Here is a 27344-nt window from a genome sequence, read left to right on the forward strand (position 1 = left end):
ACCAAGGATTATCCGCTCTGGCCCTGACAGGCTTCAGGTGCCTCGTCAGAGCAAAAGGCTTTTCGCCACAGGCTGCAGAGGCGATTGTGAGGTGCAGACGAATGTCTTCTACAAAGCTCTACAAGTCCAAATGGGCAGTCTTCAGAGGTGGTGTAGCCACAATAATGTCTCTTCTTCTGAGACATCTTTAAATCAAATAGTTGATTTTTTACTATTCCTGAAGTCTGGCAGGAAATTATCGACCACTACCTTCAAAGCGTATAAGTTGATGCTCAGCTCAGATTTTACACACAAGTGAATGGATCTCTCTTCTAATCAAGAATCAGTGACTTAATCAAATCCTTTGAGACGACAAAGCAAGTAAGTTTTTCCAGCGTCTCATGGAACTTTGACGTTGTACTGAAATGGCTTTCAGGTCGTCAGTTCGTACCACTCCATTTTGTCTCACTCAGGAATCTCACCAAGAAGACACTCTTTTTAGTGGTTCTTGCTATGGCCAAATATATTGGCGAGTTACAGGCGATAGACAAGAGAGTAGGTTTTGCGCAAGGGGACCAGTCTGCTCACTTTCTCTTGGATTCTTTGCTAAAAACGAGGACCAGCCCAAGCCCTGGCCTCGATCCTTCGTTATCAAGAATCACATGGATGTCTTAGGACCAGAGGAAGATGAGAGGCTTCTTTGTCCAGTGAGGTGTTTCAGGCACTACCTTCACAGGACAGAAAAGATTAGAGGGCCTTCGAGCAACCTCGGGTGCTCTGTAAGAAGCCCGGTTCGTCCTCTCTCAAAAAATGCTATTTCCTTTTTTCTGGGAGATTTGACATCAGAAGCGCGCACTAAGAGCCAGGAAGACCCCTTTCCTTTAGTTAAGGTTAAGCCTCATGAAATTAGGCCAGTCACAACTCTAATGGCATTTAGACACAACTTGTCTCCTTCTACGATCTTGCAGTCGATGTTCTGGAGATAACACTTTATCCGTGGCTGGCATGGTGTTGGGAGAGGAAGTGTAGGGAACTCTGTTGCTTTTCTATCCACTTGCCTTGACTTAAGATTTTGAGTCTATGGGAAGCTTGGGAGGACTTTGTACCTAGAGTACCCACCAGTTTCGTTTTTAAAACCACAAACCAGTTTGGTTTGTGGTTTTAATTCTGTGGTGTAGGAAATAGTGTTCTTTTGTTTTCTGGTCTATGCCCAGGGCAAGGGCATCTCTTAAACTTTGTCAGCATAAGGTGTACTTCCTCTGCTTCCGAGTTCCTACCAATGTAGGGTCGGCCCTTGGCTACACTGTCACGCCCACTACAGGTTGAGAGAAGCGCTGACCAGAGGCAGTACCTACCTGCAGCAGCTCTCTCAACAGGTAAGGAAACAGCAAACGTTTATTTTAGTTAGCAACCTTTCTATTTTAAATTCATTACTTAATGTTTTGGAGTAGAATATGTCCATGCTCTTTCTCATCTTACAACGTGGAATCTGCTGTGTAGTTACTTGATTAGCTACTTATATAAAAATAACATTTTTATGATTAAAGTTTTATATATACTTACCAAGTAGTTACAAGATCTAAGCCCACCCTCCTCCCCTCGCGTGGACATTAGAGCATGAAACGAATTGAGCTCTCTGCTAAGTTGTTCCTCTAAGTCCCAGATAGTGGCAGGGCCTTGTCACCTACACACAAACGATAGAAGCACCACTGCGCAAATTTTGAATTTTAAGCTGCCATAGGGTAGGAACCAATAGCTATGTAATTACTTGGTAAGTATATAAAACTTTATTTTATCATAAAAATGTCATATTCAACAAAAGCATGAATAGTCTAATTAAAATTTAAATTCCAAAAGTTAAGGGATTTCTTGAGGTACAGAAGTATGAAGCATTCTAGACATTTTTCAGTAAAAAAAATTGTTGTAAGGCTGAGAAAAGGAAGAGGCAAAAATCTTGGTTATATATAATTTTTATGGAAGATTAAGATCCTATGGACAGTTCTCTGTACATTGGGGCAAAATGAAGTGAAATTTGTGGTGGTGTTAAGTTAATGGATTATGTATTGTATGATCATGAGACAGGCATGACTGGCTAGGATACATTAGACAGAACCAGATGTATGAGAAGTGAATGTCTTGCACAAAACTTGTAGTGATTAGTTTGAATGATATATTAGACAAAGAAAAAAAAAGCTAAGATGATATAAAGGCCAGTTATTAAGTTTTATGTGGGGTTTGAGGTTATTGGACAGTACAGAAATAAGAATGTCAAGGTGGATATTGAACATTTAAGGGGAATGTCTTAAAAATCAGCAAATAATGTTAGTTGAATCTTGTATAAGTGAATAATTTTAAAGCCAGTATCACATAGCTGTTGAAAGACCAGTCTTCAGTTTTGCCCAAGGAGTAATTTGTGATTTTAGAGGAGGAAGAGATTTTTGGAGTGCTGGTGGATCTTGGCCATTAAATCGTGGAGGAAATCTGTAATAGGAAAAATTTCAGTGTTTTGGGTTTTCAGTAAGGGGGAAGGAGGATGACCCAGTCAAAATGGCATGGAAATACCAGTAAGCAGAAGAATATAAAGATAAATATCACATGGAGGGATTGTATAAAGAGAGATGGAGGGATTGTATAGAGACGGGGAGCTTGGATAGGGTTAGATGCAGTGGACAGTACCATCTTGGGTAAGTAATGGGAAGGCAGACCCCTTGCTGGAAGAGAGAAGTCAAGGATATGTGATTCAAAGGAATTTTATGCTAGAATTATTCTTCCTTACTGTTTTTTTTTTTTTATTGTAATAACGAAGTTATATTTTGGCTAAGAAGTAACAGCTATATTTGCACACAGCTTGGTGTAAGATTTAACTGAAATTCTCATTTTTAAAATGGCATCTAGTTAGAAAAGTAATTGCTTAGTGTGTTCATTGTAAATATATATTAGTTGCTGAATTTGCAGTATGTATACAAATTTTTTTTGACTGCAGTATTTCAACATTTGTATGTACTGTAAGTAACTAACACAAAGCTTGCCACAGTCAAAATATATTTACAACTCTCAAATTCCTGAGCTTTCGTGTATTACTTGTGAATAAATAGCAGTACGTACCTATATAGAATTAACAAATTTCTGTTTTAGGTAACTGAGGCACAGAACTTGCTTCGAGTATGCAAAGAGTATGTATTAGGAATCACCATGGAACTTCACAGGAAGACTTTGGGAAAGACTGCACCAGATGATCTCAAGAGATCTCTGGAACTAGCAGCCTACTTCACTCACTGTGAACTTCAGCCTGGCCACCAAATCCTTACTCTCAGAACAGCCGTTAACTTGGCCTTCAAAATGAAGAATTACAAGATGGCCATGAGTTTTGGTCGTCGCCTTCTAAACCTTGGCCCAAGACCAGAAGTTGCCCAGAATATTAGGAAGGTCGTTCAGGTAAATCACGTTTATTCCATTTGTTATATAAATGTGTAACTACACTTTTAAGAGACTATTCATCTGAAGATTACAGTATTTAATGTAGTGGTTGGCATTTTTCATTAAAAGAGAGAGAGAGAGATAGACTTTAAAGCAGCCACAGTTCGAGTTTTATTTGATTTTCATTATCTTTTGTCTTCTTTGAGTGTCGTTAAGAGCTTTAACATATATTATTTTCAAGAAAAATATTTGATGCTGAGAGGGAAGTAAAGTGCATTGCAATATTACTCAAAGGTCTGATATTGTTAATAAATACTGTATAGTAACAATTGCTTTACTCCCAAATTATGTTGCTCCAAGATAGCCAATTTTTTCTCATACAATGTGTGGTTGTCTTAAGATATTTACTGATTTATAAAATTCAGTACAGTACAGCTTATCTTCCTTAGAGTATTCCCCTTCACTATTGTTTAATTGTTCCCTTATTTGTCCACATATTGAATAAGTTTTGAGGGGAGGGATGATGCATAAGTTTCACTGCAAGTCATCAGCTTTCCTTAAGTCATTGAAACCAGTGTAATTTCAACTTAAATAACAGTTTCCTGCATGAGTCAGATCAGGTAGTAGGGAAGCATGGCTTAAGTCATTTGGTGTTGTGTCATAAAGTGTTGGATAAGAAGCATCATGCTGAGATGTTCGTTATGTTAATCCAGGATCTTGGTGTTGTTTGCCAAGCATCATGCCTCTTTCACACTGCTTTTATGAGATACTTCAGAAGACTCATGAGCAGTGTTGCTCTTCTAGTCAAAATCAGTTGAGTTTTTATCAGTTACTGCAGTAATATTGCAACCCACAGGAATTTTCAGATCCTCCCTCTGTTCATCCCAGTTGAAATCCATTCTGAAATTTTGCCATTTGTAAACAATTTATTAAATTAAAAGTATTATGGCATGAAACCTGCACATTATCATATTGCTTTCCATGACTGGAAAAAAGTTATATCAGCAGAATTACTTGTGGAGGCAAATAAGGTTGTTAGGTCAAGAGCAACAAGTGATTTGATTAAAAATAGTTTTGTTTAGCTATACCTTGTGTACATTTTTCACATCTTCAGCTAGTTATAGTTAGTTTTGAAGGGCCACTTAATCATTTCAAGTATTTGTAACTTTCAGATTTACAAACTGTGATTTTTGACATTTTGTTTGTTGTAACTTCTGCAGCTTAACGTCTGCATGTGTCTGTAAGACATGCAACATGCTTAACTAGAGCAGCACTCGCATGGTCCCTGGACCAAGTACAGTACAGTACAGTGTTCATAGTCACTGTCAAGTTGACATCAGCCTTTTGAGTAATTCTTTTACAAGAAAAGCTTGAACTTCATGCTGAGAGTGGGTAGAAATATGGTACTATTTGTTTGTGAAAATGAGCAACCTACTTGAAAATTGGCTTTTGTTAGATAAATGCCAGCTACTCCATTTCCTATGCTGATGGAAACTAATAAAGTTGAGTCAATTTCAGCAAATCATTATTATTATAGCTATTGATTTGTGTTGATAAGTGTTAGATTAGTTAAAGCCATTTACTATTACTGGATCAACTAAAGCTTTGTTACTGCATCACCTCAGAATTCAAGAGAAGTATTGCTATTAAACTGTGTTGGTCATCATATTCTACGTTTTATTCCCAATTATGATTTTGCAGTTATGTTTTCATTGGCTAATTATTGCTTTTCTTTCAGGCATGTGAAAAGAACCCAGCTGATGAATTGGCAGTCCAGTATGATGAACATAATCCTTTCACAATGTGTGCCAGCTCTTATGTGCCAATATACCGAGGGAAACCGGAAGTACAGTGTCCTTTGTGTGGAGCCTCATATCTTCCAGAGCACAAGGGTATCACATGTACCATCTGCTGTGTGGCACAAGTTGGCAAAGATTGCATTGGGCTTCGTATATCACCCTTACAGTTTCGATGAATGGATATCAGGGAGTGTGAAAGAGTTTAAACTTTGTACATGATGGTATCTGTGGTATTTAAGTAAGCCAGTATAACTTGACAATGTTGGTGATTACATTAGGCTGGGCTTTTGTGTGTTATTCAGTTCAAAGCTGCAGTGCAGTTTATATTCAACCCTGCTAATTTTAACCTTATTGTGATATTTCAGTCGAGGACTTAAGTTGCAGTGCTGTACCATCTTTCAGAGTTAGATGTTCTCTCTTTATGTTTGTGCGAGGTGCTCGCATTTTATTGTCACCAGAATCTGTGTGTGTGTTATTTGTGAAATTTTTTTGTTGCCTGTTACAGCAGTCTCAGAATTGATAACCAACCATACATAATTTTAAATTGATACTTGTAAGGGATTTTACTTTCAAGGAATGCTGTATATATATAATATATGAGTAAAATTTATGGTTCTTGTGTAAGTGGAGTGTTGTTTTGAGAATATTTCATTACTATTATCCAGTCAACACTTATGTAGTTTTAACCACCAAAATAATTCAAGTTATTGAAATCGATTCTGTTCTTTAATTAAACATATGTTATTTTTGTTAGGCAGTTAATATTTTATAAAATATGAATAAATGATATATTTAATCAGAATTTTATTTCCAAGATCACAAAGATAAGTGTGAGAAATTGATAAATTGCAGCAGAAATAAAATTGAGAGGCTTTCAGTTTTCAAAACATTCTACCATTATTCCACTATGCAAAGCTTAGAAAGCAATCTTTTAGATTTATTGGTAGGCTGAAAGTACACATAAATCCAAACGTTTATTTATTCAACATATATCAGCATGAATTTGTTTTTAAAGTTGCATATGACTCGGAAGGAATGCTGTTATTACTTATTTGGTGAAATCAAGGTGATGTAGTAATTGGATAATAACAGGAAAACTGAAAAATATATTCCAACAAAATTTCAGACATTTTTCTTCAGGATTAGGATGAACAGGAAAAGTTGTCTCAAGTTTGTTTTATCTTGAGTTATATATGGCTCGGGAGAATCTGTCCCAAGTATGTCATGTTAGTATGAATATCTATTAATGTGATGAAAACAATTTTTTTTTAACAATCTCTCAATCATTATTGTGAATGATTGGACTACATGCTGTGAATGGCCCAGAAAGGAAAGTAAGTTGTTGTACTTAATGCCAGTACCAAGAAGCAATAATGAGATGAAAATAAATGGCTATTAAAAGGAATCTCAAAAGTCTGGGCAATTTCAGCACAGCTTGGGATTCAGAAATTGTATAGATTATCTATGTACGTACAGCTCACAGCTGAGTACATCATTATTTATATAGCTCAGACATGAAAGTACATAATACAGAATATTATTTGCCAAACATATAAGCCATTTTGATAAAAAAAAAATATTAAATTTTTAGCCATGTGTATCTTAGTATAGTAAGAGATGGTGTCAGCGAGTTCCTTTGGGCACTGGAATAGATGGAAGACCTAGACCTACTTGGATGAGAATTATGAGAAGGGAGGTTGAAGATGGATGGAAGTTTGTGGAAGATGAATCAATATAAACTAGTCTCAAGTACTGTATTCTTGGCATATTGCACTCCCACAGAAACATGTCTATTGAAGAATGACTTTTTATGTTCACACACTATTTTAGAGCACTGAAAACATTTTGCTTAAACGTGAAAGTCTTGCTTGACATCCTTTTTCTGCCAATTATCAAGTCTCCGTTGCACACCCGTAAACCACTCGTAGAGGGGTGGGGCCGTCAGTGCTCCTCACACTGCGCATTGTCAGCATTATTTAAGGTTATTTGCAGCATTCCTTCCGTCCCTAGCTGCAACCCACTTCATTCCTTTTACTGTAGCCTACCACCTCCATCAATATTTTTCTTCCATCTTGCTATCCACCCTCTCTTAACAATTGTATCATAGTGCAACTGCGAGGTTTTCCTCCTGTTACACCTTTAAAACCTTTCCAATCTTAATTTCCCTTTCAGTAGCCTACTAAATGACCTCATAGGTCACAGTGCTTGGCCTTTGGCCTAAATTCTACATTCCATTCCATTCCACATCCGAAGAAATGATATACGTATAATCTTTGTGTATATGTATTAGTGTATATTTTCTTTACACATCTGCCGTCACACTGAAATGCACATAACATTTATGAGTGTATGTGGATTTTGCACAGTGCATCTGCTTACCCGTGTAGTATATGCATAAACTTTGAGACACCCAGAATTACTTTTCTCTTAATGTGGCTTCAAAATTATCATGTTAGTTAACTTTTTTTTTTTACATTTATTTACTTATATAAATTTGTAATGATAAACCGTTCATATACACACACCATATCAAAGATGACAAGATTCCAACACAAGCACCCAATGGGAGAATTGCTTACACTAACGCCAAGATGTCAGCCAATGAAAGAGGGCGATAGAAATGCTGAGTTTGGTGGAGGCCTCTGATTGGTCAAGACAGATTTTTCCCGACTGAGAAGACTCAGTGCAGTTCGAGACTTCGAAATTGGAAGGTGTTTTGCAGCAGCTTGGCTAAGTATGAAGGTTCAGGTGCGAATAAGGTAATTAAATTTTTGTATATATTTTTGGGAGTATAAGTTAGAGGCCCAAATAACAGTTAAAATGTTTAAAAATGTCATTCTCAAGAAGCATTGCATTACAAAATTAGGAATTTTTGGATATGGAATAGGTATGTGTTTTGAAACCTTGGAAGGCCATAATAACCTATACTGTCAGAACGTGACCCTTAATGTTTGGAAGTACTCTGAGGCTGACATAAGTTCCTGTGATTCGATAACCTCTACAGAACTTGTATTTCTTCATTCACAAGTAAGGAAGTTGAACATGTAAGCCGGCTCGGGTTACGCCCGTTTTTATTTGGTTCCGTGTAGATGTTTTTGTCTTTTTCTCATGTGGGGTAAATAACAGTAGACATATATAAACTGTCAAGTTTATACGAGATGATAATTTCGAACAGTGACCGTATTTTTATGCCGAGCGTTGTAATTTAGTAGTCACTACATGTGTGTGTACGTGAAAGACAGTTGTTACTACACATACGTGTACGTGAAAGACAGTGAGGATCCATGCGAAGTTTGCATGCACATAAGCACAGATGAAGCACATGAATACGTTCCCTATATGAACAAGCAGTTTGTCACGCATATGTATCTTTTGCTGTGGAAGATGAAAGCTTTCAGACTCGTGACAGTTCTAAACCTCAGTCAAGCCCTCTAATCCTACCACATCTGGGATTTGAGAAAAAATCCCAGGTTACTTAAGTAATCAAATTAGTCTTCTGGTGATTTCAGTAGTGATTTAGGTACTTGATTGTTAGGGAACCACTGGGGATCTTGCCTAGGCTAGACAGAGAGAAAACGAAAAGCACAAGGCGTGAATGAATTAAAAGCCTTGTTGTCGAAATGTATACCGTTATGCCATAAAAAGAGACTGCTTAGACGAGGTGATCCTCGTCCCAGCGGGGTGAGATTATCATCGTCATCTCTCTCTCTCTCTCTCTCTCTCTCTCTCTCTCTCTCTCTCTCTCTCTCTCTCTCTCTCTCTCTCTCAGTTCAAAACGTTTAAAATTTTAATAGAACTGATAATTTTTGAAGTGTGATGAATCTCTATTTTATTTTTAACATGACGTCTTAGTCACTGCCAGTATTAATTTGTGCCATGTTAAAGACAGGATTTTATCCAGCCTGTGCTCTATCCTGTCTTTAAAAACCTAACAACTAAGTTAACGAAGATTTTTGCCTTTTAGAGACCTTGCTTTGATGCTATATTTTGAGAAAGCAACCATGAATTTTATGGAACCAAAAATGAGAGAGAACACAAATAACACTCCAGCTGGTATCAAAACATTGGTACGGTCACTTTTCAGTAGTGATAGGGGCTGAAGTAATACCATCCAAAATGTATGGCTTTCGTCTGTCAGTCACTTTTATGGACCCTTAAAATGCACAAAATGCTGTTTGAATGCAAGAAGACATCTTTTATGTAATTATGCATGATGCTACGAAAATTACGGAGGGCAATTCTATATATTAGCTCCGCGCCTGTTTTTACCTTTTCAACTGGTTTTTTTCTACACTTTTAGGGGTTCTGATGCTGGCGGTGCATCAGTTTGTTGTCGACCAAATGGAATGTCCCTTCGCCGTGTTTAGGGTAGAACAATTGGGTAGCTCCGCGTCGCCGACGGCACAATAACTTGACTTTTTCTACAGTTTTTTGGTTGCTAATTATGAATTTACCTTTCATTTTTTGGCGCTCGAGTCTAATTAACTTGTAATTAACCCCCGAAGTCCATCCAACAAGGGGTTTCCATACGCTATCTTCACAAGACAGAGCACGGGTAATTAGGTTTCGAACGGTTCATATCCCGTCCGGCAAGTGCAATAACTTGTTAACGTATGGGTACCCAACCCTCCCCGGGCCAGTAATAAACACGGCGAAGGGACGTTTCATTTGGCCGACAACAAACAGATGCACCACCAGTACCAGAACCCCTTAAAGTGTAGAAAAAACCAGTTGAAAGGGTAAAAACAGGCGCGGAGCTAATGTATAGATTTACCCCGTTCGAAACAGACGTACCCGTGCTCTATCTTGTGAAGATCGCGTATGGAAACCCCTTGTTGGATGGACTTCAGGGGTTACTTACAGGTTAATTACACCCGAGCGCCAAAAATTAAAGGTAAATTCATCATTAGCAACCAAAAAACTGTAGAAAAAGTTAAGTTAGAAGGCAGTCGCCGCCGCGGAGCTACTATATAGTTCTACCATTACGGGGAATGAATTTTCCAAGGCTTTGTTAGTGTCGCATAACTGGAACTATTTTTTGGTGTTAGCAATGTAACTTAAAATTTACTCCAGTTTTGAGAATATTATTATTATTATTATTATTATTATTATTATTACGCAAGCAACAACATTTCCAGTTGCGTAGTACTTTAACTGAAATCACCCGTACCGAAGAGCAGGGTTAATCTGCATAATAAATTGACATTATAGTATACACATTAATAAATCAATGTATTTAAGCTTCAGTCTTCGCATTACCTTTTCCAGATAAGTAATCGGAAATTCTGACTAAAGCAAAAATCGGTCTTTGCAGGAATTGAAGTATTTTGATGCATTTTTTTTTTAGGCATGATGAATTTTAATATTTTCAGCAATATTTAGAATTAAGCTACATGTGGGGGAAATAAAATTAACCTGGTCATTTTGTGTCAATATTTATTTTGATAGAGAACTTTTCTCCTATTTTCAATACTGCATTTGGAATAAAGTCCATCGTAGGTTAAAAAAATATATATATTTTTAAACTTTTATATAATTTTGTGAGATTATGAGCTTGAGAACATCAGAGGCATAAGTTAGTCGACAGGGGTCGTGGTCGTTTCGACAGTAAGTCATTTAGACCGTAACATCCGAAGTGGCAAACGGCCGAAGTGGGTGCATATCATACTTTGTCTAATCCTCGAGGGTCTAGCACTAAACATGGCTTCCCAAGGAGCTTCCGCCATGTCTTACGGTCTAAACTTCATATGGCCCAAAGCTGCGACGGCCTAACAGGTTCACGACCGAAATTAATACGGCCTAATTGTCCCGAACTCGTCAAAACAGAAGGTCGCACACACATTCGAAATCTTTCATCATGGTCGGATTACGACTTCGTCCTTCTACAGCTAACAGTTCGACAGTTCCAAACAAGAGTCACGTTCACCAGTTTGTCCATTACCTGGGCAAATAAAGAAAGGTCTGGTTCTTGGGTTAGTAACTCGGAGTCGTTGCATAGCCTACCGAAGACAGTCGAAATGTTCCATCAAAAGTGCTCTCTCTCTCTCTCTCTCTCTCTCTCTCTCTCTCTCTCTCTCTCTCTCTCTCTCTCTCTCTCTCTCATTAAAAATAATTATGGAATAAAAGCTGTCAGTACCAGATCAGTAAGATTTGCAAAGTGTTGCTACTGCCGTACGAGGAAAGTATTGGGACTCTCCCAATCGTTCATTAACATGTTGGCCATGTTAATTATCGGAGCTTGTGACTTGCGTGTATACAAGCATGTCCAGGTAAAAAATGAACGATAGAGTTCTTTTTATATGGTGTTTTTCTGGCCGCACACAGCAACATATATTTCAGTAATGGTTACTGCGGTCTCTGCATGATTATTTACCAGCAAAATTCCATTCAAAGTGTCGAAGTTTTCTTCCAGTTGTGAAAAGCCCTCGTGAACAGAACAAGGAACCAAACACATCAATCATTTTCAAGTTTTTTCAGAATCATGGATTTTTTTGTCATTCTTTGGCCTTATAGATAATAAACTCCAGTTTTGTGTGCTGCTATGTAATATGCATGTAATGGCGTTAACAGCTACTCCACTGAAAGTGAGACATGAACTGCTCAAGTGACTCCATTTTTGTTACTCGGTCAACCGGGCAGGTCAGGCCTGACAGCTGTCTCCAGTTTTGCTCGGAATAAGTGCGACGGTGAACACAAGTGCTAATGACTTGAAACACTTTTGAAGGTTTCGAGGAACTGAGATAGCTAATAGTTTACGATGTAATGTTTGTGGATGCAGGTGTCATTTGCATTGCTGTGTTTAATAATTCCGTTTGGTAACGTTGGTGAATAGGTTATAACTTACCACTTCAGTAAGTAGTTAGTGCTGTCTGATTAGAAGGCAAGGTGTGACTAAAACTCAGTTTTATCCGGAAAGGAACAGACAAGTGAAAAAGTACGTAGTTTTGATATAGGATGGTTAACAAAGTGTAGTGCCGTCAGTGGACCTCACTCGGTGCACTGTAGGCTTTACTTAGGGATCTTGGCAACATTTCCAGTTGCAACCCCTCTCATTCCTTATATTATACCTCCGTTCACATTCTCTCTCTTCCCTTTTACTTGCTACCCACTCCTAACAATTGTTTCAACATTGTTTTCAGCGTTGAATGACATGTCACGTCACGGCACTTGGCCTTTGGCCTAAATTTTATATTCCAATCCATTTCGGTCACCTGTTACAGTTTCATGTATGTGTAATTTACCGTGTTTAAAAGTATACTTAAAAGTATCTTGTAATACACATAGGCCTGCGAGGTGGCTTTGCTCGTGGAAAACGTAGGAAAATTAAGCTTAGTTTGCTTTTCCTAAACTGACGGACAAGATTGGCAGGTAATTCTAAGCCGGCTGTCCGCGGTGAGCTAGACTATGGCAATTGGCGTTTTTCTATGTTATTTTACATGCTATACAAGAATTTAAAGTAATATTTTGTCGGCCGGCCGTAACTAAGCTGTCATTGACCTTTGAAGACTACGCGACTTGAATTGCCTAACGCAGGGTAGGTCTAAGCCAGCATTCCGCGGCAAGCCCCCCACCCCTCCATAGCTAATACGGCAAAAATGTAACAAGTAAACCCCCCACCAAAATACCAACATAACGTACCCTAGAGGTGTTTACTGGTTACAATTTTGCCGTATTAGCTATGGAGGTTGGGGGGCGGGCTTGCCGCGGAATGCCGTCTTAGACCTACCCTGCGTTAGGTAATTCAAGTCGTGTAGTCTTCAAAGGTCAATCACAGTTTAGTTACAACCGGGCGACAAAATATGACTTTAAATTCTTGTAAAGCAAGTAAAATAACATAGAAAAACGCCAATTGCCACAGTCTAGCTCACCGCGGACAGCCGGCTTAGAATTACCATATACCCAAGTATACTGAAGGTATTCATTCCTTCTACCGTACTACCGTACTTGTCAATTTTTCCAAGTGGTCATTTCAATGAGTGCACCATTGTATCTTTGATAATTTGCTGAAGAACCCTGAAAGCCCTCTTACTATTTTGCTATTACCTCATCAAATTCTGCATTTGCTAACCTCAGTTATCTTGTTTATTAATGGGAAACGGTAATAAGGTTATATTTACTGTCCGTAGTACTACTGTCCTTGTTACCGTTTAGGATAAGAGAATTGTTTTGAATGGATAAGTAGCCAATACGGAGTAAATCATTGCCTCGTGGAGGGCTACTGGTTTAACTGAAGAAAGTCTTTGAGCCTCTTAACTGTAATAAGTACAGGGTCAATGATTTTAAACCCTAAAAGTCTTGCATTAGGAATGTTGAATGTTTTAAGTGCAGTGGTCCATGTAAAGGTGTGATGCACTTGCGTCAGTTTCAATAATCACTTTAAACAGACATTTCAGTATAATCAGAATATTTAAATTAACTAAATAAATATGGATACAGGTAAAATAAAACAGCATATGAGGAAAGTAACGGAATAAGATTTTGCTAAAGGGCGAACCTATTTGATGTGAAAGGTAATCTCGAAAATATTTTGTTTGAATGCCTTTCTGCCAAATTTGATTTCTGGTTAGTGAAGAACCAATATGCATTGGGTTTGATTGTTAACCTTGAGATGTTAATTGACCCTAGATACCCTAGATACCAACCGTAAAAAAATCAATACAATATTGAGAAGATACTTACCTAAAACGACAAACGACAGACAATGACCACTGCCGCAATTATTTGTTTAATGGCTACGAGTGGTATAAATAAACTTGGTACGGTAATAAGTTTATATGTTTGAGTACTATAGATTAATAGTCTCTTCCCTAAATAACACAGTTATCAATATGGTAAAGTTATTTTCCAACTAAGAAAAAGGCTTTTAGATAAGACTAGACTGAGTTACTTGCATGATGTGAATTTTAACTAAAAAATGCTTCAATATAATGTATTTAATTTTTATGTAGAAAGGGTATTGTTAGCTTTCCCGTTGTACCCATTGGCCCAGAGTAGAAAATGCTTTCCAGAATGTCATTGAAATGTTGAGTTAATGTTTGATCATTAACACAGATATGTTATTTGAATGTGAATTTCGCATTGCATTTGAATTCATTACATTAAATACGAGCTGAAAGAAGCACTGATGAATCTTGACCGTGAATATTGAGAATATCTTGAAAAAAGTATGTTATGATGGAAATGTAATTTGCAATTCATGTATGTAGACTGAACTATTAGGTAAAATCAAGAAACATTTTTGTCATCTGCACTGATCATGGTTCCTGGTTCCGAAGTGCTGGCACCACAAACTCTGTTGGGGCACCGTACACTGTTCATGTTAACCGTGTAGACCTATTCAGCTCTAAATAGTTTTAACATGACTGTTGTGCATTTAAACATTCAAGGATCACTGTTCGGTTTTAGATTAGAAACGGCTCAGTGAAACTTCAATATAATTCCTCAATATTATGAAACAAAGTTATATTCATTGTTCCAGAGATATGCAAAATTTTGAACTGCGCAGTGCAATTCATGTGTAAGTGGAGACTTAATTGTCGCTGAATAGTCATAGCAAACTTTTTTCATAATCGGTAGTTAATGTAGAATCTCTCTTTTTCAGACTCGGCTCTTCGCCTTCAGGCCTAGGATCGTTACAATCTAAATCGTTTTGATACATCCATATTGCCAGTTGATACAGCAGAAGTTCATTTGATAATTATTTCAGTTTGGTCTTTAGTTATTATTTAAATAAAACCAAAGAAAACGTGACTACTAAGTCTTGAATTATTTTCGTCATTGAGCGGGCAAAACAGGACTGCTTCCGGATTTGGTACATTAAATAAAAAAAAAACTTTGAAATTACTAACCATAATCCCTTGACAGACTAATTAATATCTACAAGAAGTAAAGTCATCACGGGGTCTAATTATTGTAATTCCTGTTTTCAGATAGCCAATCCTACAATGAAACTGTTGACCGTTGAAACGTTCACTTTTTTTTAATAACGTTTCTTAAAGGAATATTCAGTTTACATTATATTTTGCTGTTTATAGTTTTAGAATCGAATATAAAGTTGATTATAGTATTAACGCTTGGATCTTGGAACCAGCACGTTAAATTTTACCTTTGGTAGTTGGGCGGTTTTGGAAACCTGAAATCAGAAATGAAGTTACTTTGTTAAATAGTAGTAAATGTACTTATTTGATTTGTGTAAACTTCGGTCTAGTTGTAAAATTTGATGCTTGCTGACAACAGTGACTGATTCACGTCATCACACAAGGCAAACACGGCAGCCGTATAGTATAAATCTCGCAGTCGTTTGTAGGAATCTAATTTTAGACTTTAGATTGTTTGAATCTGAACGACTTTGTGTCGAACTGACTTTATAGATGTATCGAAACGACCGGACTTGAATAAGCACATCTCAGGCAAACTGCTATACTGCTGCAGGAGCTAATATTATCCTCACCTCAGCCCTTGTAGACCGACGACCAGTTTAGTGATGTTAAATTGGTAAGTGTTTAAATTTTGAATATGACGTCAAGTTGGTTTTGCAATCGTGATCAATTCCCATTAACATGACGTTTAAACCCATCAACAACGGAAAAGTTAAATGAAGAGTGCAAAAGTGTTTAATTCTCTCAACAATAAATCCATCTTCCTTAAAACTGTTACGTTATGATGGTTGTAGATTTAACTCTTGTGTACAAAAAAGAAACCAGAGATGGGAATAGGCTGTAGTTTCTAAAAAAATATTAAGTACAATTTGCAGTTTCAACTGAAGTGTCAAATTTAGTACCACAGATGTGACTAGGGTCAGATGCAACATTCTTCTATTAAATTTCGTTTGAATATATAATTACGTAGTCTGTAAAAAAAATATATATACTGATACTATAAGAGAATTGACGCTATTTAACGTAAGTATAAAAGTATACAATCTTTTAAGCCAAATTTGGAATCAGAACACTGATTCTGGTTTAGCATTAAATGATGTGCTCTGCTGGGTAACTCCTGTAAATATTTATGCTATTGAATATGTATGTATATATATATATATATATATATATATATATTATATATATATATATATATATATATATATATATATATATATATATATATATATATATATATATATATATATATATATATAAAGCCTTGCTATATCAAAACGAAGATGACTGTATCATATTATAACTCAATCTGTTGATGGAAGTAATTGACTGCTGCTGATCATGCACAGAGGCAATTCATACTCCGAAATGCCTTGGCTTCCTGCTGCCTTATTTGCTAATAGATTTGAACCTGGTGGGCAAATACTTATGCTGAGTACTGAAAAGTCTGTGAAACAGTGACCCTAACACACTGAAATTTCTCTCTGGGAACTCTGTAGAAGTACAGATAGGTTTCAGGCTTTCCGTTTATACCTAAAATTATTTATGGTAAAAATAAAAGTCCTAGCAGGATCTGTTGTTAATTTCTATGTAGGACTTTGATGGCAGATCACTTCTAGTATACATGGGATATCCTAGAACTAAACATAATGTTTTGATGAGGATCAGTTCACCTACATATTTTCTCCTTTCCTTAAGCAATGCAGTTTGTAGTGACATCAAGGACATATAAAAAATGTAGTACATACTATTTCATAAAAGTCATATGCATAATGGCAGATAACTAATATTGAGTTAATTATATGCAAGAAAAGACAGCCTACAATATCATCTATAAGGCACAGCTAAACCCTAAAATCTTGGTTATCACTAATTCGATTTGCAGCAAAACGCTACACAAGAGACTGAGTATGGCTAAGCGTACCGCATTTACGAAAAGATTTATTCAACAGCTGCTTCCTAGATAATGACAGTAGAGTACCAGTCATAAGCTTGTCCTTTCGAATTTTAGTTACTCTAAATAGCTCTGAAACAACTCGGTTTCTTACGGAATGTACACAACAGCCAAAGATATTTCATTGCCCCAATAAAACTGGTTGTAAAAAAGTTTTCTTCCGAATAACTGAAATTTGAACGAGAAAAATGAGAGCAACCCACTTCGGAATTATTACATAACAAAACGTTGAGTAGTTTAGGTTTTTCAATACCTTAATAGTTAGAGACCAACATCTGGTTGAAATACGGTAAAGTGAAACGACAAAATTATTTCAACTTCATCCAAGAAAGCAACAAATCAGTCTTCATTATTATATGCCATCTATTATTTTCATTATCCGTTCATTTCAAAATTTTAGTTTTTCATTTTACCAAGAAATTAACCACTGAACAAAACTATGTAAAAGATTTCATTAGCAATACTTTCATATGCACTATAATGAGAACAGTATTCTTAATTATGTTTGATCGGGCCAAGAAAATGAGTGATACGAAAATACATGAACACCTTACCATTCAAGAGTTATTAACTCACACTGTCCTACAGACAGTAAAAAAGTAAGACTAACTGTTGCAAAGAGGTGTCCTAAAATACTCCCTCAAAATTTCCCTCTAAGAACTCAAGGCCACGTTGTTCCAGACATTAAAAAAAAACTTCATGGCGTATTTTGTTGGCCCTTTTTGCAACCATTAGTCTTACTTTTTTTACTGTCTGTAGAACAGTGTTAGAGTTTGAGGGGTTTCCGTTAGTAATAAAGGAAGACTAATGGGATTTTCCTCGTTTCTTTTGATAAATGCGAAAAGGTATACACCTTCGAGAACTTGACCGAAGTTATTGCATCCTACAACGCATTTCTTTCACACATATGGTACGTTCATCAGTGCTCAATTATGTATTTTTACTGGCACTTCATCCTGAATTTTATCTCATTCCCAGCTCAGTTCTGTGCCATCTTTGCTTTACACACGTGTCAGGCATCCAGTACACTTGCCCTTTCCACTATAGGCAGTGATCTTCTTCTTCGTTTTAACGTGCTTTTTCCCATTTCTATATGGGGTAAGCACGATGCCTTCTTTTTCGAAGGACTTTGATTTGGCGTTGGGGTAGGCCGTAGCCTCGAGCGGCTGCCCTGCTGAGGCAGTGATCATAGCCTACTAATTGTTTCTAAAACCTAAAAGTGTTGGGGTATACCAATAAAGTCAGAACATATTTAACTAGATACCATATTAGGCGTACGGTGTTTCTGAGAAGATAGTTTGTTGGTTCTATCCATTCACTTGGCTGAGCTTATTAGCCTCCAAATACTTGTTAGATTCAGCTTAGACTACACTAATAATGACTGGCTTCGTAGGTCTCTGGGTGCTGTGGCCATAAACGACGGTTTAGGTGGTGTATTCTTGTGTTTTTGTATCACTTATATTGACGTAATCAAAGATATTATTATTATTCAGAAGAACCCTGTTCATATGGAACAAGTCCACGGGGTCATTGACTTGAAATTTAAGCTTCCAAAGAAGATGGTGCTCATTAAGAAGCAAGAGAAGGTTAAGGGAAATAGAGAGAGGAGAGATTTCACTTATTAAAAAGAAAAAGTAAATTAGTAAATAGATAAAAATGTACTAAAATTAAGGAGAATATTAATAGGGTAGTAATGCATCCAATTGCCCGACATCCTCAGGGAGACGGTTCTACAGTCCACCGGTGTGAGGAATAAAAGGACCTCTGTAACTGAGAAGTTCGACAGCGAGGCACATTTACTGCATACTGGTGCTACTGTTCAGCGAATCTGGTTGCTCTCGGCAGGAAAAGGTGGGGATCAAGGATCAATTGTGAATGTAAGAGGTCCCTTAAAATACAGCTGATGAAAAAGTGACAAACAAGAGACCCTCCGTTGACGGTTCAAGTCATAACTGCTAGTATTGGGAAACATCCACACCGAAGAACAGTATTCTAGTAATCACAAATGACCTAAAACATGTTGCACTGATTTGATCACTTAAAGATATAGGAGGCCTTACAAACAATACGTAACTTTCGGCATTTGCTGAAATTTTCATTAGATGTTTCATCAGAAGAAAATGGTATTGATTAATGTGGATCTGAAAGTATTGCTAATGGAATATTATACATTGTTTTGTTCACTGGTCTTGTTCTTAGTAAAATGGAAAATATTAGAAGAGAATATATCAATAATGAAGCTAATGGATGGCACATGATAATGAAAACTGATTTGTTATTTTCACTGATGAAGTTGAAATAGGTTTGTCTCTTTATTTTACAATATTTTGGCCAAATGATGGTTTCTAAAACTATTTCAGTATTGATAACATGAACTGCCAAATGTATGGTTAGTATGGAATAATCCAAAGTGGGTTCCTTTTATGATTTCTCGTTCAAATCGCTAAGTTATTTGGAAGGAGCTGATATTATGGCCAGTTTTGTTGGGGAAATAAAATGTCTTTGGGTCTGTCGTGTAAACTCCGAAAGACTGAGTTTCAGAGATTTTATTTATTTTTTTTTTTTAGTAACTCATTCGAAATGACAAATCTGTGCATGGTACACTACAATCATTGTCTTGGGAACAGCTATTGATTAAATCTTTCAGTACATGTACAGTATTTTTAACAAAGCTATGCTCAGATAGTCTCTTTTGTATAATGTTGTAGATAGAGTTAGTGATAACCGAGATTTTAGAATTAAGCTGTGCATTTATACATGACATTACAGGCTGTCTTTGCGTGCATATGATTAACTTAGTATGTTACTGTCATTGTGCATATTACCTTTACAAAATAGCATGTATTAGATTTTTTTTTATACTACCTTGGTGTCACTACATACTGCAATGCTTAAGGGCAAGGGAGAATAAGTAGGTGAACTTATCTTGATCAAAACATTAAGAAACGTTTTAGGATATCTCATGCTCATGTGAGTTTTACATTCTATATATAAAATTTTTCACTTGCAGATTTATTGTCTGTCAACACCGCACATTCAAGTGGAACAGAAGAAACCATCAGGGACTCGAGAAATTCCGGTGTATAAAGCGAGGCATTCTTAAAAAAAAAAAAAGCTTTTAAAAATTTGGTTTAGAATAGTGACCCAAATCACAGTTGATGGAAAAGGATTAAAAACTAAATAATTGTGATAGAAAATGCTCTTAAGTATAATGCAAAAACTTTAGATACAGAAGAAAACTCTTTCAAGAAAGGAGGCATGAAACATGACGCCATTGCAATTACAATAAAAGAGGAAACTGGGAGCAAAGTGTGCCGTGCAGCAAGTGCTAAGTGAAAGTTGCATTCCCCATGAAGGACACCACGTATCACAATAGTATGATTACAAGATATGTGTGGGTTGGAGAGTCAGCAGGTTAAAAGAGTGTAATTCAAATGGAACTGTGTATTATGCCATGCAAAATTACATAATAAATGTACATGGAAATGGCTGCAAACTGAAATGTGGTTTTGAACAAACCAAACGCTTGGACTGGTGTGATTTTAAAAACCGAAACCTATTTAAGTAACGATCTAAAAGGATATTTGTCTGGTTTCACTCCACGAGAAGCTATGTGGGACCTGCAGAAATACTTGACGTCGGTTTATTCGTTACTTGAAAAGAGCTACAGGTGAAATAAATAGGCTTTCTCCCAAAACAACTAGAAAGTGTTAAGCAAAAGAATGAAAGGAATAGTTGCGACTCCACCTTTAACCACTTTTATGTGTCTACACTTAAAAGTATGTGTGTACACTTAAATGGTGTAGTACTGTATAGTGTATGAGTGAAGAATATTGGTTAACGGAACAAATATATCTAAGATATTAAGAAAAGGAATTCGAGCACAAGACACCTGCTCGAATTCCATCAGTGAATGTCCCCTGGAACTAAGATGTTAAAGAGGATTATGGGACAGGCGGGGAAGTTTTTTCTTTTCTTAAGAAAACTAGAAAATTAGTGGAAACAGGTGAAGGCTTTGAAAGCAATTCAAGTTGTTGACAGCAGATTTACGCAGAGAAAATAGTCATGGCTTCTGAAAGTGAAGGGAAGAGAGATGGTGTGCCTACAATTGATAATGTTAACATACAGTAAAAAATGTGAAAAAGCTTTCACTCAAAATTCTGAGGTGTAGTGGACCGAGCGACGAGTCAAAAGGAAGATCTCATAAGCAAGCTGATTGCAGAAAAACGGATATTTGCTGAATGTCGAGAATGCTGAGAACAAGATTTCAAGTATTTCTAATAAACCAACTACTGCGAATCCCAGCTATTATTGGAATGTGATTCAGCTGTTAGAGACTTATTTCATAAGAATCAGGATAAGATAGAGCCAGATTTGGTGTCTTATTATGTAAGAGAAATATCATGTCTCCATGTGTTTTTATTGTCAAAGACGTGTTCACACAGAACAGAAATGTCCCGCCAAAGGGAGAGGGGATGATCCATGCAGAAGCTAACGTCTAGCGACTCGCAGAATAAAAAATTGCTTGAGGTTTCATGAGTCTAACGTGAATGAGAGATTAGAAAAAGGAGATTGAAAGGATGTAGAAGCAGAAATGACCATGGATATCGATCTTGAGTAGTGGCAAATGGAATGAGATTTTACATTATCAAACGGTTAGAATGGGTAGAAATGGAATAGTTGAAATTAAGTGAAGACAGGTCTGAATGTCCGGTCAAAGAATTGGGAGTGATACTTAAGAGCCTTTGAATAATGTGTCTCAGGATTGTCCCTGGAAATTAAAAAATGTTCATATTTGGGAACTGCTACACCAGCGAAAACTAAGACTGTTAATGTTTACAGAATTAGCTAACACGAATTGCCTTTTGAGGTGTGGCCCTTGCAGAGCGCATGAATGATGAATATGGGTTAATGACAAAATACAACAAAGATAGAGACGGGAATTCAAGCACGAGGAACCAGACCATCAACAATTAGCTCCAGAAACTAAGGAAATGTTAAAGAGGACTATGTGACAGGAGGGGAAGTTTTTCAAGGAAACTAAAAATGAGAAACGAAAGAGATCCGCCTGATGGACCAAATGATGGTAGATACTGGGGACAGGGCCTCCAAAAATCGACAGAAGGCAACGGAATCGACGTTTTCATGGGTAAGTGTTGAAATATTCAGTTGTAGTAAATCCAATGAGAGGGTTACTAGAAATGATGATCATATAGAAAGCATCATTTTGAATATTTTATTTTCTGAATGTGCTCACCTCGACAGAGAATTAGGAAGTTATAGTAGACTGAGTGGTAGGACCAAGTGACTGAAGAGTATAAATTCTATGTTCACTGTACAGCACTGACTAAATGTATGTGCAAGGAGATAAGAAGAATTTAGGATTTGGAAATAATTCATTGACTGCTCAGATTGTAAGTTATTAATTGTTCTTAACTTCAGTTTGAAATGGCTGTCTGAAAATTTTAACAGCCAAAGGGAATATGGTTGGGACGTAACTACCATTCCTAATGCCGTTGGTTCAAAATATTAATGTAAGATGAGAGTTAAAAGTGAAAGGTTGGCGACAAATGGGGCAAACGAATCTTTATAAAATACTTTGGAAAATACTATGTTATCAATACGCTGTTGAAGTACTGAATTCTGTTTCAGACCGGGGCCAGATTTGGAAACTGGAGAAATGGTCAGTGATCTACCATTTGACAGTTTGTAGAAGGTAAGGATCCATAAACATTGCAATCTTTTCCTGTGACTAAAAAAGTTAGTCCCCTAAATTTCAGGGTTTGACAGTAATAGTGACTTTTTAGAGGCTTATATAGCCGTATAATTTAATTTTTTAACTTTAAATTTAATTGAATTTGAGATGAATATGAAAATCGCTCTTGGGTTTAATAACAAAACTTGAATTTTTACCTTTTAATGGTGCAAAGTCTAGAACTGAGCTTGTTAGTACAGTAAGATAGTTTATTACAGACATTTCAGTTTGATCAGTGGGATTATCCCAAACCTGTATTAAATAGATAGGTAGATAACCTTACTATTATTTAACACACCGTTAAATTGTTTACCAGAAATCTCTTAAGACTCGTAGCACCCTCGCTGTAGGGGGCAATACCAGTGACTGAAATCTTATTTTAATGGCTCTTGTTTACAGTTATTTCAAAGACAAAATCCCTACTACGCACCGCTTGAAATGAATACTAGCCTAATTTTTTTTTTCTGTACTTCGTTTTCCTTTTGGCCGTCCATGGCTTATCTTCAATTCCCTGTTGATGAAGCCAGTGTTGTAGACTGAAAATGATTTTGACCATTCAGAACATAAAGTAGTAGTCAGATGGCGATCTCCCTGGTCTGAAATTTTGAGTTGCTTCAGGCCTGACACCCCGTAGGGGGTTAGTGCCATCAGTGCACGTCGCGTGGTGCACTGTAGGCATTACTTCAGGATCTTTGAAGCGCCCCTTCATTCTTTTACTATACTTCTGTTCATATTTCCTCATCCATCTTACTTTCCACCCTCTCCAAACAATTGTTTCAACATTATTCACAGCGCTGAATAACCTCATAGGTCCCAGCGCTTTCCCTTTAGCCTGAATATTATATTCCAATTTCAATTCAGGGATGACACTACAGAATTTTAGTTAAAGAGCATACTTTGAACATGCAATTGGTCAAGATGCCTTCTCAAAATTGAGAGAGGAACCTCATACACAGCTCCAGAAGAAAAGCTTTTGAGTTGAAGTTTTTGTGCAGTAAACTCGAGAAAGTCTAAAGGACTGCTACACTACAGCCTTGAGATTCTATAAGTACTGAATTATTATTGTTTGTAGGATTGAATAATCTCATCATCTCTGAAGCAGAGCTGAAATATTCCATTTATTGTATATGCGAGTAAAGCATTTTCAGGGATTCAGATGATTTTAATAAAATGCATCAAGCTTTACAAAGGCAAATTGCGTTTAAAAAGTCAATTGTCTCTCTCTGTTGGTTCCTTAATGCTGATCAAGGTTCGTGAAAGTATCACTATACGTGTCACCCAAGAACAAAGTAGGCATGTAGAAATGTCCACTTTCAGTCTAAATGAGTTTGAAGTCAAGTAAAAGGTTGACCGATTGTAAGTATAATAATAATAATAATAAATTATTATTATTATCATTATCGTCTTCATCATTAACCGCTGATAGAGCCGTCAGATTGATAAACATTAACGGTGGTCATCACTAAGAACTAGACAGTAATTTTGCAAGCTTTGATTTTTTCCTACATCAGTCATATAATGAAATGATAACATAGGTTCGAACCATTAAGATCAAAGGGTTTATGTGGGTGGCCACTGCGCATTATAGGAAGATAGGGGTCATTAAAGTCGGTATTTATAACCCAATCTTTAAGGAAAGTTTGGTTCCATGTAAAGGGTATAACTTGGAAATTTTATATTCACTGATGAAGTTTGGTATCCGATTACTAAAGGTTTTTCTGCTCCTGTTTTATTAAGGCCCCATTACGAGAAAGAGCAGGGCAAAATTAATCTAAAATCTCTTGCCTTGAATATTCCTTGTAAATTAGTATAAATGGAGAACTGTAATGAGATGTTTAATGACCGTGAAAACCAGTGAGGCTTCTCTGGGGAACATAGTGACTGAGCAGCAGGACAGGAATGCTTCTCCGGATGGAACCTGAAGTTATAGTTAAGGAGGTCGACTGCATTATCAGAATCATCTAGGATTGTTTTTGTGGGCCGTCATTCTGTACAGCAGGCGGTCCACATATATTTATTTGTTTATTTTATATTTTTCTTGAATAGCCTCTCGTTCTGTGCTGTAAGTGTTTTCAGTCGGTATGCCTTTTTTACCTGAGTGCTTAAAATGTTCATACAATTTTGAGTCATTCGTCAAGTCACTGGATAGTCTGGCTGACTTGCGTTCAAACGTCCCGATGGTATATGAGAACATTATTGGATAATTTGCATTAATTTGATATTTTTTCAGTAAGGTATCCTTGATAAAACGCAAGTCTGAAGCGCCTGTTCCATTAGTAATAGGTGTCTTGCTTTAGAATGCTTGGGGGCCCTGTCCTTGTCATAATACCTTATATTTAAAGCAAATAATTACTTTGTTACATGATTCAATTAACACGTATCTCATCTTTTCAGAAAACCATCTTCACTTGAATGGAAATCTTCCCAACTTTCTACTTGGCAGAAGCAACACTCGCCTCTGCGTTGAAAATAATCTGGAATTCAGGAATCTTCTGTCATAGAAGCTTGCGTCTTCAAGACACTAGCGCCACTACAGCATCGGATCAACTAGCATCATGCAGTATTAGAAACATTTGTCAAATACTGAAAATGAGAGAAATGCAGGTTCACTTGCGAAGCCAAAAGAAACGCTTTGTCCTAGCTTAAATGTTTAAAATGATGTAATTTTAGCCAGCAATTAGGGTCAAACTTCGGTAGGTAAGGGGTACAATATTCCCCCCCTTTTTTTTTACTGTTAAACTGACATAGGACACTGGATTTTAGTATTATGAAATTGTTTATCTATCGGGGGCGAAAACAGTGCCTTATAGTACAAAGCTCAACAGAGCTTATTTTGATTTCAAAGTGAGACATGAGGAATCTTTGGCTGTGAAGTAGTTCAGTACGGTTCAAAGTATACCTTAGTTTTACCAGACCACTGAGCTGATTAACAGCTCTCCTAGGGTTCTGTATATATATATATATATATACATTATACATATGTATACATATGTATTTCTAATGTATATACACATACATTATATATATATACACATATATTATATATATAATATATATATTATATATATATGTATATATGTATGTATATATATGTATATATAAATATATGTATATATATATGTATGTATATGTATATATATGTATATGTATATATATATATATATATATATATATATGTATGTGTATATATATATATATATATATATATATATATATATATATATATATATATATATATATATATATATATAATCAAAAGCTACAAACGTCCTTTAATATCCAATGAGGTAGAGCGAATTGGATATTAAAGGACGTTTGTAGCTTTCTGATTGTATATGAATCACGGTGATGTGATAAAAAGTTATATATATATATATATATATATATATATATATATATATATATATATATATATATATATATATATATATTATATAGACTGAACTGTACTGAACTACTTCACAGCCTAAGATTCCTCGAGTGTCTCACTTTGAAATCAAAATAAGCGATGTTGAGCTTTACTGAACTTGTACCATGTGACCTTGATAAATAAACATTTTCATAATACTAAAATCCAGTGTCCTATGTCAGTTTAACAGTGAAAATATATATACATATATATGCATATATGTATGTGTATATATAATTATATATAATATATATATATTATGTATATGTATATTTATATATATATATATATATATATATATATATATATATATATATATAATATATATATATATATATATATATATATATATATATATATATATATATATATATATATATATATATATAATATATATATATATATATATATATATATATATATATATATATAATATATATATATATATATATATATATATATATATATATATATATATATATATATATATATATATATATATATATATATATATATATATATATATATATATATATATATATATATATATATATATATATATATATATATATATATATTATATTATATATTATATATTATATATATATATATATATTATATTATATATTATATATTATATAAATATATATATATATATATATATATATATATATATATATATATATATATATATATATATATATATATATATTATATATATATATATATATATATATATATATATATATATATATATATATATATGTATAGTTTTGTCACGTAAATCTTCTATTGGTTTAATACCAGTTATCAGGTCTAACAACTTGTTTTCAGGATACATAGTTTTTACTCTAGATTCTTGTATCTTTAATTTCAGTCATCAGACCCCTCACATTGCTTTAGATTTTGATTCGTTTTGCATCGGTTAGTAATTAGTCCACTATGTTTCCGGGAACATATTTTGACATAGATTTCGTTATCACCAATCAGGTCGTTCATTTTCTTTCCATGTATATAATTTTTTACGTAAGTTTATCAAATCTGATGTCAGCTGTCACTCAGTGTGTATCTGGATACACAGAGTTTTGCTTAAATCACAAGATGGTTTAATATTAGCCATTAGAAAGATTCATATTTTTTGTTTTGCTGTCTC

The 27344-nt window shown here is 35.6% G+C and overlaps 1 protein-coding gene and 1 long non-coding RNA gene across 4 annotated transcripts in view; both read left to right on the forward strand.

The window, feature by feature from the left end:
• Window positions 1-5991, forward strand: part of alphaCOP (coatomer subunit alpha) — a 67054-nt gene extending 61063 nt beyond the window's left edge. For both annotated transcript variants that reach the window (XM_067091911.1, XM_067091921.1), the window contains exons 21-22: window positions 3115-3414; window positions 5135-5991. In XM_067091911.1, the coding sequence (XP_066948012.1) occupies window positions 3115-3414; window positions 5135-5371 (537 nt within the window). In that variant the 3' untranslated portion in view covers window positions 5372-5991. The remainder of the gene's footprint in view (window positions 1-3114; window positions 3415-5134) is intronic.
• A 1839-nt stretch (window positions 5992-7830) lies between these two features.
• Window positions 7831-25702, forward strand: LOC136831448 (uncharacterized). 2 transcript variants are annotated; one of them, XR_010850886.1, is made up of 5 exons: window positions 7831-7954; window positions 14797-15689; window positions 20038-22176; window positions 22680-22743; window positions 25177-25702. It is a non-coding gene; the product is annotated as an uncharacterized lncRNA (long non-coding RNA). The 2 variants fall into 2 exon arrangements; XR_010850887.1 differs by having other exon boundaries at window positions 7878-7943.
• The last annotated feature ends 1642 nt before the right edge of the window (window positions 25703-27344 follow it).

This window comes from Macrobrachium rosenbergii, chromosome 4, assembly GCF_040412425.1.
Source record: "Macrobrachium rosenbergii isolate ZJJX-2024 chromosome 4, ASM4041242v1, whole genome shotgun sequence".
In the NCBI taxonomy this organism is placed as follows: Eukaryota; Metazoa; Arthropoda; class Malacostraca; order Decapoda; family Palaemonidae; genus Macrobrachium; species Macrobrachium rosenbergii.